This window comes from Dermacentor albipictus, chromosome 5, assembly GCF_038994185.2.
Source record: "Dermacentor albipictus isolate Rhodes 1998 colony chromosome 5, USDA_Dalb.pri_finalv2, whole genome shotgun sequence".
NCBI lineage: Eukaryota > Metazoa > Arthropoda > Arachnida > Ixodida > Ixodidae > Dermacentor > Dermacentor albipictus.
Genome location: NC_091825.1, coordinates 101,980,283 through 101,997,593, shown reverse-complemented (window position 1 = coordinate 101,997,593; position 17,311 = coordinate 101,980,283). Strand labels below are relative to the sequence as shown.

Below are 17,311 nucleotides of genomic sequence, written 5' to 3'. Positions count from 1 at the left end.
TCAACAGACACTAATGTAGACCGCTGTTAGGTTTGTTCCGTGACCCGTTTCGAAGCGGCACAAACCGTGGCCACCACGTAACGTCGATGGCACGCACGTATATATGTGCGTCAGTGGGAGCTAGTGCGCGTATATATACGGGTGTACGCGCCAGGAGACGAGTTGAGATACGCGGGAGCGTTAGAGAACGCGGGGAACGAACTGTACAGGCGCGGTTCACTGGGACTCTCAGAAAAAAAAAAAAGAAAGGCCTACGTGAGCGTTCATACCAAGCTTTGCTGCGCATGCGCTCGCCGGCGCGTGGAAGCGCGTCTCGAGCCGCGCACGTTGTTAATCACGTCTGAAACGAATAGAAAAGGATCGTCGCGTTGGTCGCTCACCCGACGCGGTGTCCTGCGGGTTGGGCTGCAGGTGCAGGCTGGTCAGCCGGTAGCTCATGTACACGGACAGCATGGCGAACGAGCAGAGCAGCAGCAGCAGGTCCCGCACCGACAGCCAGCGCCAGCACCATCGGGAATGCTGCGCAGCCGAGCACGGGTGCTGCTGCACCCCCTGCGACCACAAGAAAAATGATTCATTCATTCATTCATTCATTCATTCATTCATTCATTCATTCATTCATTCATTCATTCATTCATTCATTCATTCACTTGCTCGCTCGCTCGCTCTTTGAACAACTCTCAACACCAAGCTTGAGCCATGAAAACGGTGCAGTGATCTGGGTTAATTTAGCGCCTTTTTTTGAGCGCCCTTTCTGTTTTCTTCACGGCGTTCGAAACATTTCGAAACAAATCCATCGGATGGCGTTTTTCGAGCAAAGCTTTTTCAGTGAACCCGCCCGGGCTTTTCTCACCGTGGCTCTTGCTGCTGTCTTGCCGAATAGCTCACGCACAAGACGCAGAACTCATAACGAATCAGCTTCTGTGTGGCCCTACCTCTACTACCGCGACAGCTGTGCCGCTTGTAGGGTGTGTGAGTTACGGAAACGCGCAGTGAAAAAACAAGCGGCACCCTAAATATCCTCGCTGAAACGGTTACATGCCCTCAAGCGCATACTTACTTTATTGAAATGAATCTTTTTACCTCTTCTTTCTGGGCGTTTGGTGCGTCAGATCGGTTGGTGTCCCCTCAAGTAAGGTGGGCCTATCCTATCAATCGTGCAATAGTGAAGCGGGCCGACACAGGTGACAATGTTGCGTGCAAAAATGGGTTGACGTCGGAGGCATTGTAACCTGTGGTTGCGTGCTGGCTTACCCGCCGTGGTTGCTCAGTGGCTATGGTGTTGGGCTGCTGAGCACGAGGTCGCGGGATCGAATCCCGGCCACGTCGGCCGCATTTCGATGGGGGCGAAATGCGAAAACACCCGTGCACTTAGATTTAGGTGCACGTTAAAGAACCCCAGGTGGTCGAAATTTCCGGAGTCCCCCACTACGGCGTGCCTCATAATCAGAAAGTGGTTTTGGCACGTAAAACGCCATAATTTAAATTTAAATTTTTTGCGTGCTGGCTTTCTCTCCGCATTGCCGCCTCACTTGGCAGGCACGTAAGCGCTGTGCTACTAAAAGGTGTGCTGAATATGATCAATTGCATGGTATTTAATTACACGAATGCTTTACACAGATAGCAGGCGCGACGGATCTGCATGCGTAGTTTCCTACCATGTTTTGCCATCTATGCATGCAGGTATTTCAGAAACTGACAGTGCCGTATTCTGTAGAGAGACTTATTACAGGAAGTGCGTGAAAGCTGTAGCCGTAAATCCACAACTACTGCCTTTAAAAACAAAATGTATAAGGGGGCGAAATGATAGTGCCAGGCCGCAAAACCACGAAGAGCAGAAGAACTTAGATTCCCGTATAGTTGGCCTCTGCCTGCTTCGCCCTTTTCTGGGCGCAGCCTATTATACTGAACTTTTTTTCTTCTTTTCCCGGTAGGTAATTAAATCCATTACGCAGATTACAGCGCAGTGCTTCTACGTTCTGTCACGTGCTAATGTGCGACGGCGCGGTTTCTAAATTATATGCGACTCATAAAGCGTTTTTGCCCCGCTCCGCTAACTCATTTTCCAAATACGCTCTGCCTAAGTGAAAACGCGAATGGCCAACATTAAAGCTGAGAGTCATAAACAATGCTCTAGCGGTCAAGATTAGCGAGCTGCTCGTGGTAGCCCCTCGATGCCCTCCCTTCCTTCATCCTGCATCTCTTTTTTCGAGGGAGTAATTTGGCACCTCTTGCGTATTTGCGTATGAAGCAGACTGTAGTAGATGGCTTCACAAATGAACAACTCATGTTACTAACGTATTATTATTATTTTTTTTTTGCGAATGAGTCCCCGTTTTTGCTGTCCAGTTTCGTTCTATCCAAGGTTTCGTGCTACTCAATGCAAGATGCTACATTTGAGTACCATTAGAATTTAGTCAAGCTTACGTATAAGAGTGAGCCTAGAATTTCAGCTGTTCAGGTGTTCAGGTGTGACACATCGCCTTAAGAAAATGAAGACGCTGGCTACTTATGGAAGCACTGATCTTTCACTCACAATGGCATTTCAGCACAGATGGCCGTCCACAACTTCATGAAGGGCGCTTTGGTGCGGCACCTTGACGTCAATTTATGTGCGGCTTAATACTACCGCCGAGTTTCTATTGCGCAAACATGATCCGCATTATTCTGTTGCCAACTATTTAATAACCATATTGTCATTCACTTTTTTTTTTTAGTTAAGAAACACTGCACTGAGCCTGACTATGACGTCCAACACACACCGGCAATCTATACGGCGTTCTGTGCCTAATCTTGCAGATAAAATGGGATGAGTTTCGGCAAATGCGTGCGTCCTTCGTTAACACACAATCGAGCAGGTCTCTTTACGCCAGTTCATTTATTTTTCGTATCGCTACAATTTTTATACAATCTCAACTTTTCTTTGGCCTGTTTTTGTTCGTACTGTCGTGATTTTTCTTCCATTCCCCTAGATAATTCTGCCGAGACAAATAAGCACATGAAAGCAGAATTACTTCGCATATCCTACAAACACACTGAACACATATATATGTAGGTACGCAAGTGTGACAAACCGTAAGTAGCACAGACGGTGGAGATTCCTAAACCCACTCACGTATAGTATCACCTCGCCTTTGCTTAAGTTTCACCCTCATTCGGCCTTTTGCTTTTTCTTCATTTGTTGTTGTTTGTCCATTATTTATCTAGCCCTCCAACGAACCGTTTTCGCTTATGGGGTCACGTACTCACGATAGAAATCGAGGGCACTAAAGCCCAAAAAGTGCAAACCGAAAGCGAAAGAGGGAAAGATCCCGCCACTCTCCCCCTTTCCCCACCACACCCAAGCACTAAAAAGGTCCCCGGGTACCAGGACGGCAGACGAGCAGGGGTCGAAACCGGTGTGCGCTCGTCGGGTCACCAAGGGCAACCGCGGTGCTCCAACCGCGGACGCCGTCACGACGGCGATAGCGGTGTCAGCTCTACTAAAAAAGCTCAGAGAAGTGGCAGCGGGGACGGAGCTCGGAAGAAGGGCGTCGAGGCGGTTTTAGGGGGACAGACGCAGCTAATATTACCGGTAAAGTAAGCATAGTGTCGAGCATAGCTCGTATAGAGAGAAGGATGAGGGGAAGAAAAATAAAGGTTGGGAGGTAGTTAACCACCGGTGTGTTTGGTTCGCTACCCTTCGCAGGAAAAATTGGCCTAAGGAGGGAAAAGAAAGAATAAAGAAAGAAAGAAAGAAAGACAATGGCAGAGCGAGCACATGCGACAGCCCATTACCCCTACAATATGTCACTAAGTCCATGTAGTTGGTTTCACGAACTGCTAATGCCCGCATTGCTTTGTAAGTGAACTGCGTGAATGAAATTCCGGGCTGCAAAAGGGACGGTTAGAGCTTGTGGTCTCCGCACGGTTTTTATTGTCACATCCGTGTTCGAGACACTGCACCAGAATGTTGTGGCACCAAACGCGGGTATCATAGCAATTATCATCGTGCGTCCTTGGCAGAAGTAGTCGTAAAAAAATAATGATCAATAAATTAGAGCCCGAAGATTGCACTCCGGATCGCGATGCGCCAGCTTTCTTTCTACGACCTTCCGCCGTCATTGCCGTCACGTCGACATACTCCGTCAGGCCGTCTTCAGCGAACAAAACTGCTGTCGCTGTTTTTTATGCGATCTTAGCGCTCTGCTAATAGTGAGGCTCTCGTTGTTTTTACCAATAATTATCAGTTACTTAACCTACGCGCGACGTCTGTTCAGTCCAGTTTTCCCAGATAAATTTTAGCTGAGACTCGCCGCAGATGCTAGCGGTGGGTATGCGCGTGACCCTCAGATAACTGGAGAAAGGAAGCTATGAGTGCGACTCGGACACAAGCGAAATAACGAGGCCTCCGAGAACGGTTACAGAAAACAGTCGAGGAAGAGTGTTGACCTCAGCCGTCCCCTCATACATCGTCTGCGCCTCGGTACTGCACGTACCAAGCACATCCCATTTCATGTTAAGCCCGGGTCCACCAAATGCAGCATGCGCGTTGCGGCCGCGACGTCGGGTGCGCGCACCAGCTACTCCTCGGTTGTCCGAAAGCCCGTTATTTATTTATTTATTTATTTATTTATTTATTTATTTATTTATTTATTTATTTATTTATTTATTTATGTATTATGCGAAGCATACTAGCCGCACAACCACGCTCTTCCTTGCTGCGCCGCGCGCGGCCGCGTAGCTACCATATGACGTCATAACAGCTGCAAAAGCGGAGGCTCAACTCGTGCGCTCGCTTGCGGCCGCGTAGCTACATAGCCGGGTCTCAGCTCGTGCGCTCGCCTGCATGAGTTGTTTCTTCGTCTAGCCGAACCAAATATAGCCAAGCAACAGCAGTTCACCAGGCTAAACAGTGGCTCAACAACTAAAATAAAGGCTAGTATGCTTCGCATCCTGGGCTTAACCTTAGCTAAGCCACAGCCATTTCTATTTATTTATTTATTTATTTATTTATTTATTTATTTATTTATTTATTTATTTATTTATTTATTTATTGCACAGCAGGCATGGAAGAGACGATCTGGCTGGCCTTGTTCTTGTGCTCTTCTTCTTCATTACAATTTATTTATTTAAGGTACCTTACAGGCCCAAAGGGGTATTGAGTAAGAGGGGTGTAGTTATTACAATGGAAGCACAAGCAAACTACTGAGGAACAGAGTTAGCAAGCAAGTGAACACTGAAACGTGAACGCAACACAGTAAATTGCAAAATACAGAACAAGGTTCCAACGCAGGCGAACCAAAAAAAAAGCGATACGCAACAAAATACGTTTGCGAAACAAGCACTAAAAGAGCGCTTGAGTGTAAGTGAAGAAGAAAATGCCACGCATCACAAAATAAACAAATTATGAACTTGCACGACTAATCCGTGATACAGCGCTATTGCAGAAAATTCACCTCAAGCTTCCGACGGAAAGTATTCAGGTCACTATCAGAGAAAAATAAAAAAAGAACTCCGTTCATTTTACCCACACCAGCCTCTTTATTTATTAAAATGGTGCTGGGTCCGTAGCTACCAAATGCATACAGAGACAAAGACGGGTGTATAGTTTATGTGTTCAACTCAACAACGAGCGATAGCAAGGGGGTGTTGTGAGTGTCGCTGACATTTATACCGATATATATATATATATATATATATATATATATATATATATATATATATATATATATATATATATATATATATATATATATATATATATATATATATATATATATATATATAATCTTTCTCTGGTAGGCAACCTCACCTACACTAAGCCGGTGTTTATGCGAAGTACCTCAGAAAGGAACGTGCATCAACTTTCCAGTACGCTTCACCGATCATCGAGTTCCCCTCAGTGCATTTGAATAAAAAAGTATTGTGAAGATGTACCAGCACGCGTTGACTCTTATAATCTACGACTGTTGTCTACGACTTTCAAACTAATCTCGTGATGCAGCTCCAAAGCTACAAAAACACCGTCCAAACGTGAGCGATCATTTTGAGCGCTCGTCTGGTTTTAAAGGCGAATAGACAAATGATGAGCTTTGGTGGTTATCACCACGACTATTGCTATGAAACAATATTTATTTGTGGAGGTTTAGCGTGGAAATTCATTATCACTCCCTCTTGGAAAGCTTGGCGCGAATTATGCACTCAGTTGAAGACCTCTTTACCTCAGCGTGTTCTTATTTAACATATCTGTGTTCCTCGTATGAGTTAAAGAGAGTACAATCGTCATGATTCCCACATTAGAAATCTAAGAGCCCACAGAAGGCAAGAAAGTAATTCACCCAAAAGTAGCGCAAAGCTACAAAGAAAACAGCTCCTTCTGCCTGGCTGAAATTTATAACAGGAAAAACTCACGGTGCAGCGAAAACTATAAAGCAACGACTCTACAACTAGCAGCGCGCATGGCAGTCGTGTTTGTGTGTTTCCTGGTGACAACAGCGTTAGACGCGTGGTGTATGTTCTTTTTATTCTTTATTTAGAGTCAGTGCCACCGGAAATGAAAAGGCATTTCACTGACACTCGTTCCTAAATGAATGTTTAGGCCGCTGAGTGCAGCTTTATTACTCGACACTGCTGACAGTTGCGTTCACGTACAACATGCCCATTCAACAAAATTACGCGTACCGTTTCGAATCTAAAACGCAATTCCGACGCAATAACTTATGCAAACGGTGTTGAGAGGAGTTAAACAGAATTGGCCGTGCCAATCGAGAGATACGGTGAGCAGGCCTCGAATATCACGAAGCACTCAAAGGCAACACGAAACCAGCACAACGTTTGTCCACCTCTGCAGTGGTAGCGCAAATTGAAGCCGTGCCAATTTGCCCACGCAGTGGGCACCAACGTTGGCAACCTCACTGAGAAAACCGTTACTGCTGACCGCCGGCTGTATAGGCACAAGCGGCGTGCCCCGGCGAGACACGGGCGGTTTTCCAGTCGAGCGCGCGGTCCAGCCGTGACCGCACCGGCGCTGGCAAGTGCCTCTGGGGCATCGCTGTCTCGCCTTCTCTCTCTCTCTCTTCCTCCCTCACTATCGTTGTTGTTTTTATGTCTCGTTCTTTCGCTTGTGTGTCACTTCTTTCTTTTTTGTGTTTCGCTCCGTACATGAAAAGGGAGAGGAGGCTGCCATCGATCCTTCCGGTGCGCCGGTCGCATCGAGGGACCCGTGCGCAGTGTGGCGACGAGCCGGCCGTGCAACCACGCGTTCGTACCTGCGCCCCAGGCGGTGGCCAGCGTGCCTGTCTCGTCTCAGTCCGTGCTCCTATCGGAGTCTAACCCCTGTCTCCCTTCCCATATACTTGGGTCTTGTGAGACTACACTGTTGGCATCGATACATTCTCCCTGACAGGGCCTTCTATTTCCCGTTCTCACCACCGAGGGTCTCAGTATGAAGAGAAAGAAAAAAAGAAAGAATGAGCAATGTGGCTTTGTGGCTTTGTGTAGGGAAAATATATGCGGAGACTTCAGTCGTTTCGTCACTGATTATGCAACGTAACACACCACGCCGTCCGTTACAGCAACGCAATGTAGAAAATTCGACATCGTCTATACGTCTAAAGTGCTGATAGATGGTACCACATCTACAACGGCGTGCCCTTAGTGCACCCGAATACAGATTTATGTATTTCGAGCACTGGTGAAGCCTAAGAAAAATTTAACGCAGTCATGATAACGCAGAAAAATCATACGAACTGCCTCGCTTCAACTGGACTTGCCGTATAAACGAGCTACCGGGTCGCGCTGCGGTGGCGCCATCTCACTGCGCCTCCGTACAACACAAAACTTTCGTCGACGTGTTTGTAATAACTGGAGCACGACGTGCCTTCAGTCAGAACTTACTGATGTCCTCGGCAAAGGCTAGCTCCACCACTCCCACGCACACGCGTGGGAGTGGTGAATGTAAGGGCATAGCACAGCATAAGTTACATCCATTATGCGTGAAAACCCAATAGTTACCCCCAAATCATTTCGCGTTTGCCGATTCCAATCGATCGGTCCCACACAGGTCAGCGGAAAGTGAAGTTGACTAACTTGGTCTGTATGAATCTCTTCGATTGAGCTGGTTATTCATGTCCTTGTCCGTGACAACGGGCGTATTTGGTGTTAAGGTGGCAAGGCGGTGACAAACATGCTGTTATAAAAAAAGGAAAGCTTTATCAATTCGACTCTTGACTTCAAGCAGCCGCACCTAAGGTTTGCGATTGCATCGTCAAGGCAACTCTACAGTCATAGCTGTTATGGGCTCACTCCCTTGGTTTTGACGTCTGCCGGTGTAATCGATGGAATTCCAATATACTTTATAGGGAATGTACAAAGGAATAATTAAAAACTATTGTTGTGCGATGATTCCTACTTACGACCAACAAATTGACCGCCGGAATTCTACTTCTGAACGACTCTTCCAATAGTACCGCAGTCCAGAATACTGATCCTTGAGAATGCGATTTCGCCAGGCAGCTGCAATAATTGGCCATAACGCCCGCTCGACATCTGTGCCCTGGATGGAGCTGGCGTCCGTGCCTTCGTGTTCCAGCACGAAGCCTTCCGAGTTGCGGCGGCAGTCCGAAATTAAGCTTTTTTTCTTCTACACGTAATGTCAATGATGAAGCAGACGCGCTCAATCACGTAATGCCAATGATTGAGCGCGCCTGCTTCTTCTCCCTTAGTCATCTCCCAGCGCTCGGCTTACATGTTACTTGACGGCGCTGACGTCGTCTTGTTTTGCATCTGAAAGATTGGCCCAGAAAGTCTGTATCTTAGGTGGCCTTAATATAAATGTGAAAAAAACTTAATAACTCGAACACTAATAAGGTGAAAGATTTTTATATTACAGCCTAGTGGCTCTACAAAACGGGACCAAGGTCCCGTTGCCATCTCGTAGTTTGGGACCCTCGTCCGTATATTTTGTATGGTGTAAATAACCGCAACTTTAATAATATGATTGATTGATTGATTGATTGATTGATTGATTGATTGATTGATTGATTGATTGATTGATTGATTGATTGATTGATTGATTGATTGATTGATTGATTGATTGATTGATTGATTGATTGATTGATTGATTTGGGGATAGGTTAGAGGAGAAAAAAGCATTACCAGGTTGATAAATGCGTTTGTGTATATGAGGCTCCTTCACACCGGCGACCGACAGCGGCCGCGCGACCAAGTCGGTCGCAAGGCGACCAATCGCAAATGGTCGAAAATGGTCGCTTTTCTCGAAAGGCGACTATCTCGGGCCAGTCGCTCGCTGCTCGATTTCTCAGTCGCGCGACCGTGGTCGAATGTAATTGGTGTGTCTTGCCTCGTGATGCTGGCGTGCAGCAGTTTCAGCAACGTGTCGAATGAACGCGGCAGGAAGCTAAACAGCAGCAAAAGAATGCACGCAAAGTATGCACCGATTCCCACGCAAGGCGAACTAGAAACTGGAACTTACTCTCGATAATACTCCTCGTCATGCGCGCGGACTTCGGGCAGGACGCGGCTAGCGTGTCCGGCCACTTAACGCGAACGGAAGCACGGGCGCACGCGCTAGCGTCGCTTTTTCTTCGGAAGTTTCCGCGCTTCCACAACTGACACCACAGCAGAGCACATCAGCACAGTGACGACGTCTTCGTCGTTGCTCGAATCCATGGCTGTTGCCGGAACGCCAAACCAGCAAAGTGTGCGCGAACTGCGTAGATCTCTGTAGGTTTCTCGCTGAGAACGATAACATTCGGGAATGCGACTTGCAGGTCGCGCTCAGCTGGGCTTGCCGCGGTGTGCGCATCGGTCGGATTCAGTCGCTTTTTGGTCGCCAGTCGCAAATGGTCGCGCGACCTCTTCAAGTCGCCGGTGTGCTTGAGCCTTAAATGCAGTATTTGTACGTGTGACGCGAGTATGGTGAACTAGTGGTAGGGGTGGTAGTAGCAAATACTCAAGTGAGAACTTTGAGGACTGAAGTGGAGAAAGGTTTCGTGTGAACAGCAGTTGAACATGGGTCAGTCGGTCCTTAGGGAAAGGAGAAATCCTTTCAGAAGCGGACGCAAAAAAAAAAGAATCAACGCGAGATTGCGTGTGTAGACGGTAACTACGATTGCATGATTTCTACGAAGGATCTAATTCTTGCGACATGGGAATCATGTAACGAGTTGACATATACAGACATGCCATGAAGTGCATTCATGGTATTCGTGCCAATCATTTTTATGACATGCATGACATGTCATTAATATCGCATGTGCATGTCATGACACGCATATCTAGAATACATATCCTGTCAAAAAAATGCACGTCATGCGATTGAATATTCATTAATGCCATCTTTTTTATGACATTCCTGGCGTGAAATGAAAGGCATTTAACCAATCTCATAAAGTTATTGTCATTCATGCCAAGTTCATTTTCTGGCAAGTTATGAAATGAAATGACATCGCATGCGTCACATGAATGACTTGAAAGAGCTTAGGCGCGAAGATTTGTGGCTGATCCGACAATAAACTGGTGTAACATATGAGTATTACGATAAAGTTAGTACGACATATAAGAGACCTTATCGTAGCAGAGCTTAGGCTCGAAGATTTGAGGCTGACCTAACTATAGACTGGTATAAGGTATGAGTATAACGATACGGTTAGCGCGACATGTAGAAGTCCTTACCCTAGCAGAGGTTAGGCGCGAAGATTTGAGGCTGATTTAATAATAGAGCCGTATAACGTATGAGTACTACGATAACGTTAGTGCGACATATAAGAGACCTTATCGTAGCAGAGCTTAGGCGTGAAGATTTGAGGTTGATCTAGCTATAGTCTGGTATAAGGTATGAATATAACGATACCGTTAGCGCGACATGTAAAAGTCCTTACCCTAGCAGAGGTTAGGCGCGAAGATTTGAGGCTGATTTGACAATAGAACGCTATAAAGTATGAGTATTACGATAACGTTAGTGCGAAATATAAGAGACCTTATCCGAGCAGAGCTTAGGCGCGAAGATTTGTGGCTAATCCGACAATAAGCTGGTGTAATGTATGAGTATTACGATAACGTTAGTGCGACATATAACAGACCTTATCGTAGCAGAGCTTATGCACGAAGATTTGAAGCTGATCTATATATATAAACAACGTATGAGTATAATGATAACGTTAGTGCGACATGTAAAAGACTTTATCCTAGCAGAGCTCAGGCGCCATGATTTGAGGCGGATCTTAAAAAGGAAAGGTGCTGCAGTCAAGATGTTCAGAACATGGGTTTTTAAAAGAAAGTAAAGAGTCCTTACGATGTTAAATCACACCCTCGTGCGCCGGAACACTTTTTGTCTCAACGTATCTCATAACTTTAACAACTGCACCTCCTTTTATCCTGCCTCTCTCTATCCATTTCTATCCATTCACTGGCGGGCAAAAAGACGAGTTAAATCGTGCTGTGTTGCACTAGTCGCGTTGCTACGCGTCGTTATAGCCCGACATCGCCCAGGACATGCACAAAGTCCCCGAGCTTCCAAGTATCAACGCACAAAAAAAAATTGCTCAAGATCTCATTGCATCAGCGACGACCCTCCGCTTCTCTACTCTTCCTAAACCCCTTACTCGGGAAACACACCACGCGTCGTTCTCAAAGCACCATCAGCATAGGGAAGATAAATATGCGCTCCACATTCTTTTTCTTCTCCCCGGCAAGAAAGATGAGCGCAATCGACGCTCCCTAACCGAGTCACACTCGCCGTCCGAACATCAAAGCGTACCCGAAGCAGGCATCGCGCGAGGTCCCACGACGCCGCGTAGCGTTTCCCGTCGCATCAGCTCTCCCACGCGAGTCGGGGGAGGAAAGGCTGGCTCGTGCAAGGCAAGGAAGCCGCGCCGTAATGTGTTCTCGAGAGCGCAGCGGTGCTGGCACGGAGGTAAGAAAGAGAGAGAGGGGGGAAGGGGGGCTTGCCAGTAAGCAATGATCTTTTACACGAGCCACGACACACACCCCTCCGCGACAACCCTATATGCACGGCTGCGCGCCCAGGCGCGCGGAGGATTGAAGGAATCGCGGAGTCCGCGCCGTTATGCCGGCGCCGGAATCACCGCGCGAGACGCTCCAATACGGCGCCGCATTACCGGCGGCCGAGGGCGTGTGTGATGGCGGCGCCTGTTTTAACGACTCAGCGCCGAGTTGCGCGCATGCTGGCTCGGTACCTCACTCTCCGTGGAAGGGTGCGGGTTGCTTTTGTGCTGTTGCTTCACACTGTATACGTACGCGTTCGCGCGTGTTTCTTCCGAAAGCCTTCTGTCCGCGAAGGGTGAATTTGCGGAGCCAAGCGCCCGCTGTGTGTGCCCTGCGGGAAGTGCAGAGCCTCCTCCCGCAATCCCCGCGATTGCATATTCATGCACGCGCTATACGTATAGCCTGCGGGACGAGGAAGTAAGAGAAAATCTCGCGCCGCCTGGGCACTCCACGTTTGCCTCCGTTTCCCGCGGGAACCTAACAACTCCCGCGTTTCCTTTTTTTTTTGCGCGGAGCATCCTCTCCGTGCTATGTACGAGCGCAAATGAGAACGGTGACGTGAATATTTTAGCGCGACTGACACTTTTCGCTTTCCCGCGCGCTTCGGACATCGCGTGCGAGCTTTCCTCTGTGCGCCCGGGATTACCTTATTTTGTATTTTTTTTTCTCTTTTTTTTTCTCCCCAGTGCCTTTTGTTTCTGGCTGACTATTCTCGGCAACCACCTATGTGCTAGCCACATTGAGAGAGTATGCGTGTATGCAGAGATGGCGGCTGTTTCACGTGCGAGCTGCAGTCTGTCCATCCTGTTTCGATTCGGCGAGAGTCTGTGACAGACAACACGGGCGGTGTGTCAGACTCTTGCACCATGCGCTGGGTGAGTTCAGCTCACAGTAGCTACCCTTCTGAGAGCGAGAAAATAAAAACAATAAGTTATGCGGGTGAAACGCCCGCGTTGAAATCAATGTGAAGCAAAGCTTTGGTGAAGCGGTCTATTAAATGCTATACAACGAACGACAATGCGTGCACTTGTGTTTATTTTCATACTTTGTGTCATAATGGTACATACGGATTATGGAGGACTGATCCAGGATGCGCACACGCGTACACCGAGTGCCACATACCAAATGGCCAAATCAAATAATATTATGTAAATGGAAACGTTCATTGTATATATTGCGCTTTTCCAATAAGAGGTCAGTGTGCTTCAGCCGACATATATGTTATAGATTTAAGAGGGAATTTATTTCTTTACGGCGCCGAACAGAGGTGGACTCCGAGGCGCTACTTTGTTGGTCAGCAAACACGAGTTTGCTCGTAATTGTATTCGGAGCACACATATAACCACAGTATATACGCACAAATATATGCTCCTATAGACACCGGCTGATCCAGCAGCAATAAGCGACAGCTACGGCAAACACTAAAGAAGGTAGGCACAAAATGGTTGGCTTTAAAACAACAGAGGAAAGGTAAAGAGAATAACCAGAGAGTTACTGCCGGCTTGGCTATTGTGCACTGGGGAAAGGAATGCAGAATTTGAAAGCACATGCATGTCGGATCACAATGTAGTCCGTCCGAAGCCATAGTGTTTAGATGAACTAACTTCCGGCCCGCTGCTGTTTTACCGGACGCCGGCTCTAGGGAAGGCAGCAGTGCACGTGAACATGACATCCGGCATTTCGTTACTAGCTGTGAATCAGCAAGTTGACCAATGCATGCTTTTATACACTCAGGCAAGCATCATCGTCAGCAGCAGCACCACCAGCCAGCAGCCTAACTTGTCATTACTGCCTAAATTAGGCAGTAATGCGTCTTTCGTTTGCTCCACGGAGTTCCAATATGTTTACAGTGAAACCAGACTACGTGACCAGCAATACTTGCGGCACTGTCTGATGATTACCAACTTCCTCACTCGCAACGCGATAAGTGCCTTGTATCTATTTGTACCGGGCTATCATCACCAGCGCTATCTTACACAGCTTACAGCGAGCGACTAAGCGGAGTGAATTCTCATGCAGCATCTGTTGGTTCCACTCAAGCATTCGTCATTTTTCAAACATCGAACTATTTTGGAATCAAGAATTAGGCCTGCCTCAGCTTGATGCTACGGGACCATTTTGGCGTGTAGCACTGATTAGAAAGGACATCTTGTAAAACAACGTGCCTGGTAATGGTCACGAGACATAGCAGATCTGCCAATGCCACTGTAGACGCTGTTGTTGTGTAAGCTTCGTTAGTCACCTGGAGGTTTGCTAAACTCAAAGTTGTAGACGTCCCACAAATACAAGAGCTCCCTCTCCCTCCCCCCACTCTTCTGTCATATATTTTGCTTAAGATAAAGGCTCGAAGGGCCGAGTAGACAGCAAGCTCGTGCAAAAGCCACGACCCTCAATCCGTGCCTCGCCAGCAGCATCGCATGCGGCAGCGCGGCGCGGTAAGCGGAGACCTAGTAAGCGAGCCGCCAGGGTCGGCGGTTCATTAATTATTGATGATGCGAATCACGCCCCTTCTACGAGCAGCCCTTCTCCCGTCTAACCTTTTCCCTCTCCCCCGGGCCAGGTCGTCCACTGTGGCCAGTCTCCCCCCGTTTGCGCGTCACCATTAGGTATTCCCGCGCAGTCCCGTCCCCGGCTGCGCATGTTCGCAGCCTTGGGGTTATTAATGCGGCCGAATTAACGCTCCTCCCTCTCTCCACGACCTTTTGTACCCTTCGGCTCCTCAAAAGCATTATGGCTGTGACGGAGCCTACGCTGACAATGCCGCCCTCCCCCTCCCCCTCCCCCTCCACCTTACCTTCCCTCCCTCAGGCTCCCTTCAAGGTGCTCGCCATCGACACGGAAAGTCGCTTGAGAGCGCGTATTACACCTGCGCAAGATCGCTCTGGACAAACGGCTAGTGCGCCTTTCTTTTCCCAATTATTAATGAACGCGACCGGGTCAGAACCTGACCTTCGATACTACTCTACGTTTCCTCGCTGAATATGCATATGGGTTGAAGGCGGCGGCCAGCCAACGGAAGTAATATAGTGACAATACGCTCCTTTGAGCTTACTTCGAATGCATTGTTCACACCAGTGAAGAGGGCTGCATGGTTAATTTTACAATTAATACTCTGAGCAAGGTTGAGGGCAGACGCTGGTTCTTTGTTTTCATTTATGGTATGCACTTGGCTAACATATTTGACGTGTTGACCGATAGCCATAACTCGGTCAATGGCGGCGAATTACTGCGCTTTCGTTCGCCCATTCTTTTCCTTCTAGCCATATTTCTACTCTGGCTACTGCCTCCAGTACCACCCAACTGAGCAGTTACTTTGGTTCACCTCTCTGCCTATATCTCCTATTTTAACTATCTTTCTCTCAAACTATTTCTATTACAGTGAGTTTTTGGGGTAACGCAGCGACAAAGAGGGCCCTGCTATCAAAATGGCCGGGTTAAAGATAGAAGGATAGAGGTAGATACAAGCTTTAATCATGTACTGCAGATGTTAGCCTAGCTGATCGCCTGACATGCTACTAAAGTTTCTGGGTGATGATTAGCATACACACAGTGATAAACACTTGAACAGCACATACAGTCACACATACACACATAAGCACAATAGAGATGTTTACAAAGTTTCGTTAAGGCTTGTGGCCCTCGAGAACATCAGCAGACCTTTCCTGGTTTCATCCAGATGTATATACTGCCTTCAATAACTGTCTATGTCTCTACAGGTAGCACCAGCAGTCTCGCAGGAGATGTTGCAGGTCTTCAAGCGTTAAAGAGACGACTACGTGAGCTATGAACAATAAACATGATTGCACTGGATTGGCACTTAATGCGTGATTCGGTTATAAATTGAATAATGCGGGCGACCTTAATTTCAGGTAGTGACATCTCTGTGTGCTAGCGTCACTGTACTGTATATTAGTTTACTAAGCGTGGAAAAACTGATGGCATGCGATAAGCTCCCTTGAAGAGTTTTGATGACCCGTACGATTGCGACATACTTTCGAATTCTCTATTGTTTCGAAGTTCGTGCGATTAGTATGAAAGAGGTGGCTAGGGATAGCGATACTTATACAATGCTTAGTTTCGTTGTATAGCCTTGATAGTATACCATAGTTCATGCCCTCATCTAAGTAGTCTGCGTCCGCATTTACGAACCAGTCCTTATGTTGAAACCAGTTCCTAAGCACAGAGGCCTGTCAATTGCGATAGCTAACATATTACGTATTAGTGTAGGCAACAGACCAATGGCAAAACTTTCTTAAAAACAACAAACAAACAAGCGAAATTCAGAGCCATTCCACTCTGGGAAGATGGATGACCAGTGGAGCTCTATGTATGGTGATAAATATGTTGACAGTAAATATGTTAATTGAAAATAAAAAACACATACCGCAATAAATTTCGTTCTTTCGCGATTTTATTGTTGTTTTGTCAATTGCATACTCTGCGCTTTCTTTTATTTGTAACATTCTTTTGTTAGCGTTTTTAGATTTATTATTTGGTCCCCAAGGTGACTATCACTTTATGATCGCTATGATATACGGCCAGTGGCTCTGTGGCGACACTGGAAAGATTCTTGGCCAATGTGAGGTCTATACACGACCGACAACGAGTCGTGGCCTCACTGATGTTTGTGTAACATTGCATGCCGAACCTTTCCAAGACAAGCGTCATGTACCACTTTCCATCTGACCGAGACACGTCTATGTTGAAATCACCCACAATTACGAGGGAGTGGAATCGGTATGGCTGATCGAACCAAAGGTGCATACGCTTGGCGTTTGCGGTACGATCTTAAAATTATGGCGTTTTACGAGCCAAAACCACTTTCTGATTATAAGGCACGCCGTAGTGGAGGACACCGGACATTTCGACCACCTGGGGTTCTTTAACGTGCACCTAAATCTAAGTACACGGGTGATTTCGCATTTCGCCCCCATCGAAATGCGGCCGCCGTGGCCGGGATTCGATCCCGCGACCTCGTGGTCAGCAGCCCAACACCATAGCCACTGAGCAACCACGGCAGGTTGCGGTACGATCTTCGTCCGTATTACGTGCCGCTCGCCATCGCCGCGCACATTGACGCTTCTGTTCGCGACGGTGTTCTTTGTAGGCGCGCTGTTCTTCCGCAGTCCTCACCGCACGCGGCCTACCCATTGCATGGGTGGAAAGAAATTGAGATTATGTTACGTGGTTTGTCCATAGAGCCCGTGACCTCAAACGGCAATCCATACTAAACAGTGTCTATGCCGGTTTTACTTTTTTTATTACGCTATTTTTTATCACAATACGTTTCGACACTTCTCAC

The 17,311-nt window shown here is 47.2% G+C and overlaps 1 protein-coding gene across 2 annotated transcripts in view; it reads right to left on the bottom strand.

Moving 5' to 3' along the window:
- LOC135905949 (cadherin-like and PC-esterase domain-containing protein 1) overlaps nt 1-17,311 on the bottom strand; it is a 209,867-nt gene that overhangs the window by 124,148 nt on the left and 68,408 nt on the right. For both annotated transcript variants that reach the window (XM_065437093.2, XM_065437094.2), the window contains exon 3: nt 381-552. In XM_065437093.2, the coding sequence (XP_065293165.1) occupies nt 381-552 (172 nt within the window). The remainder of the gene's footprint in view (nt 1-380; nt 553-17,311) is intronic.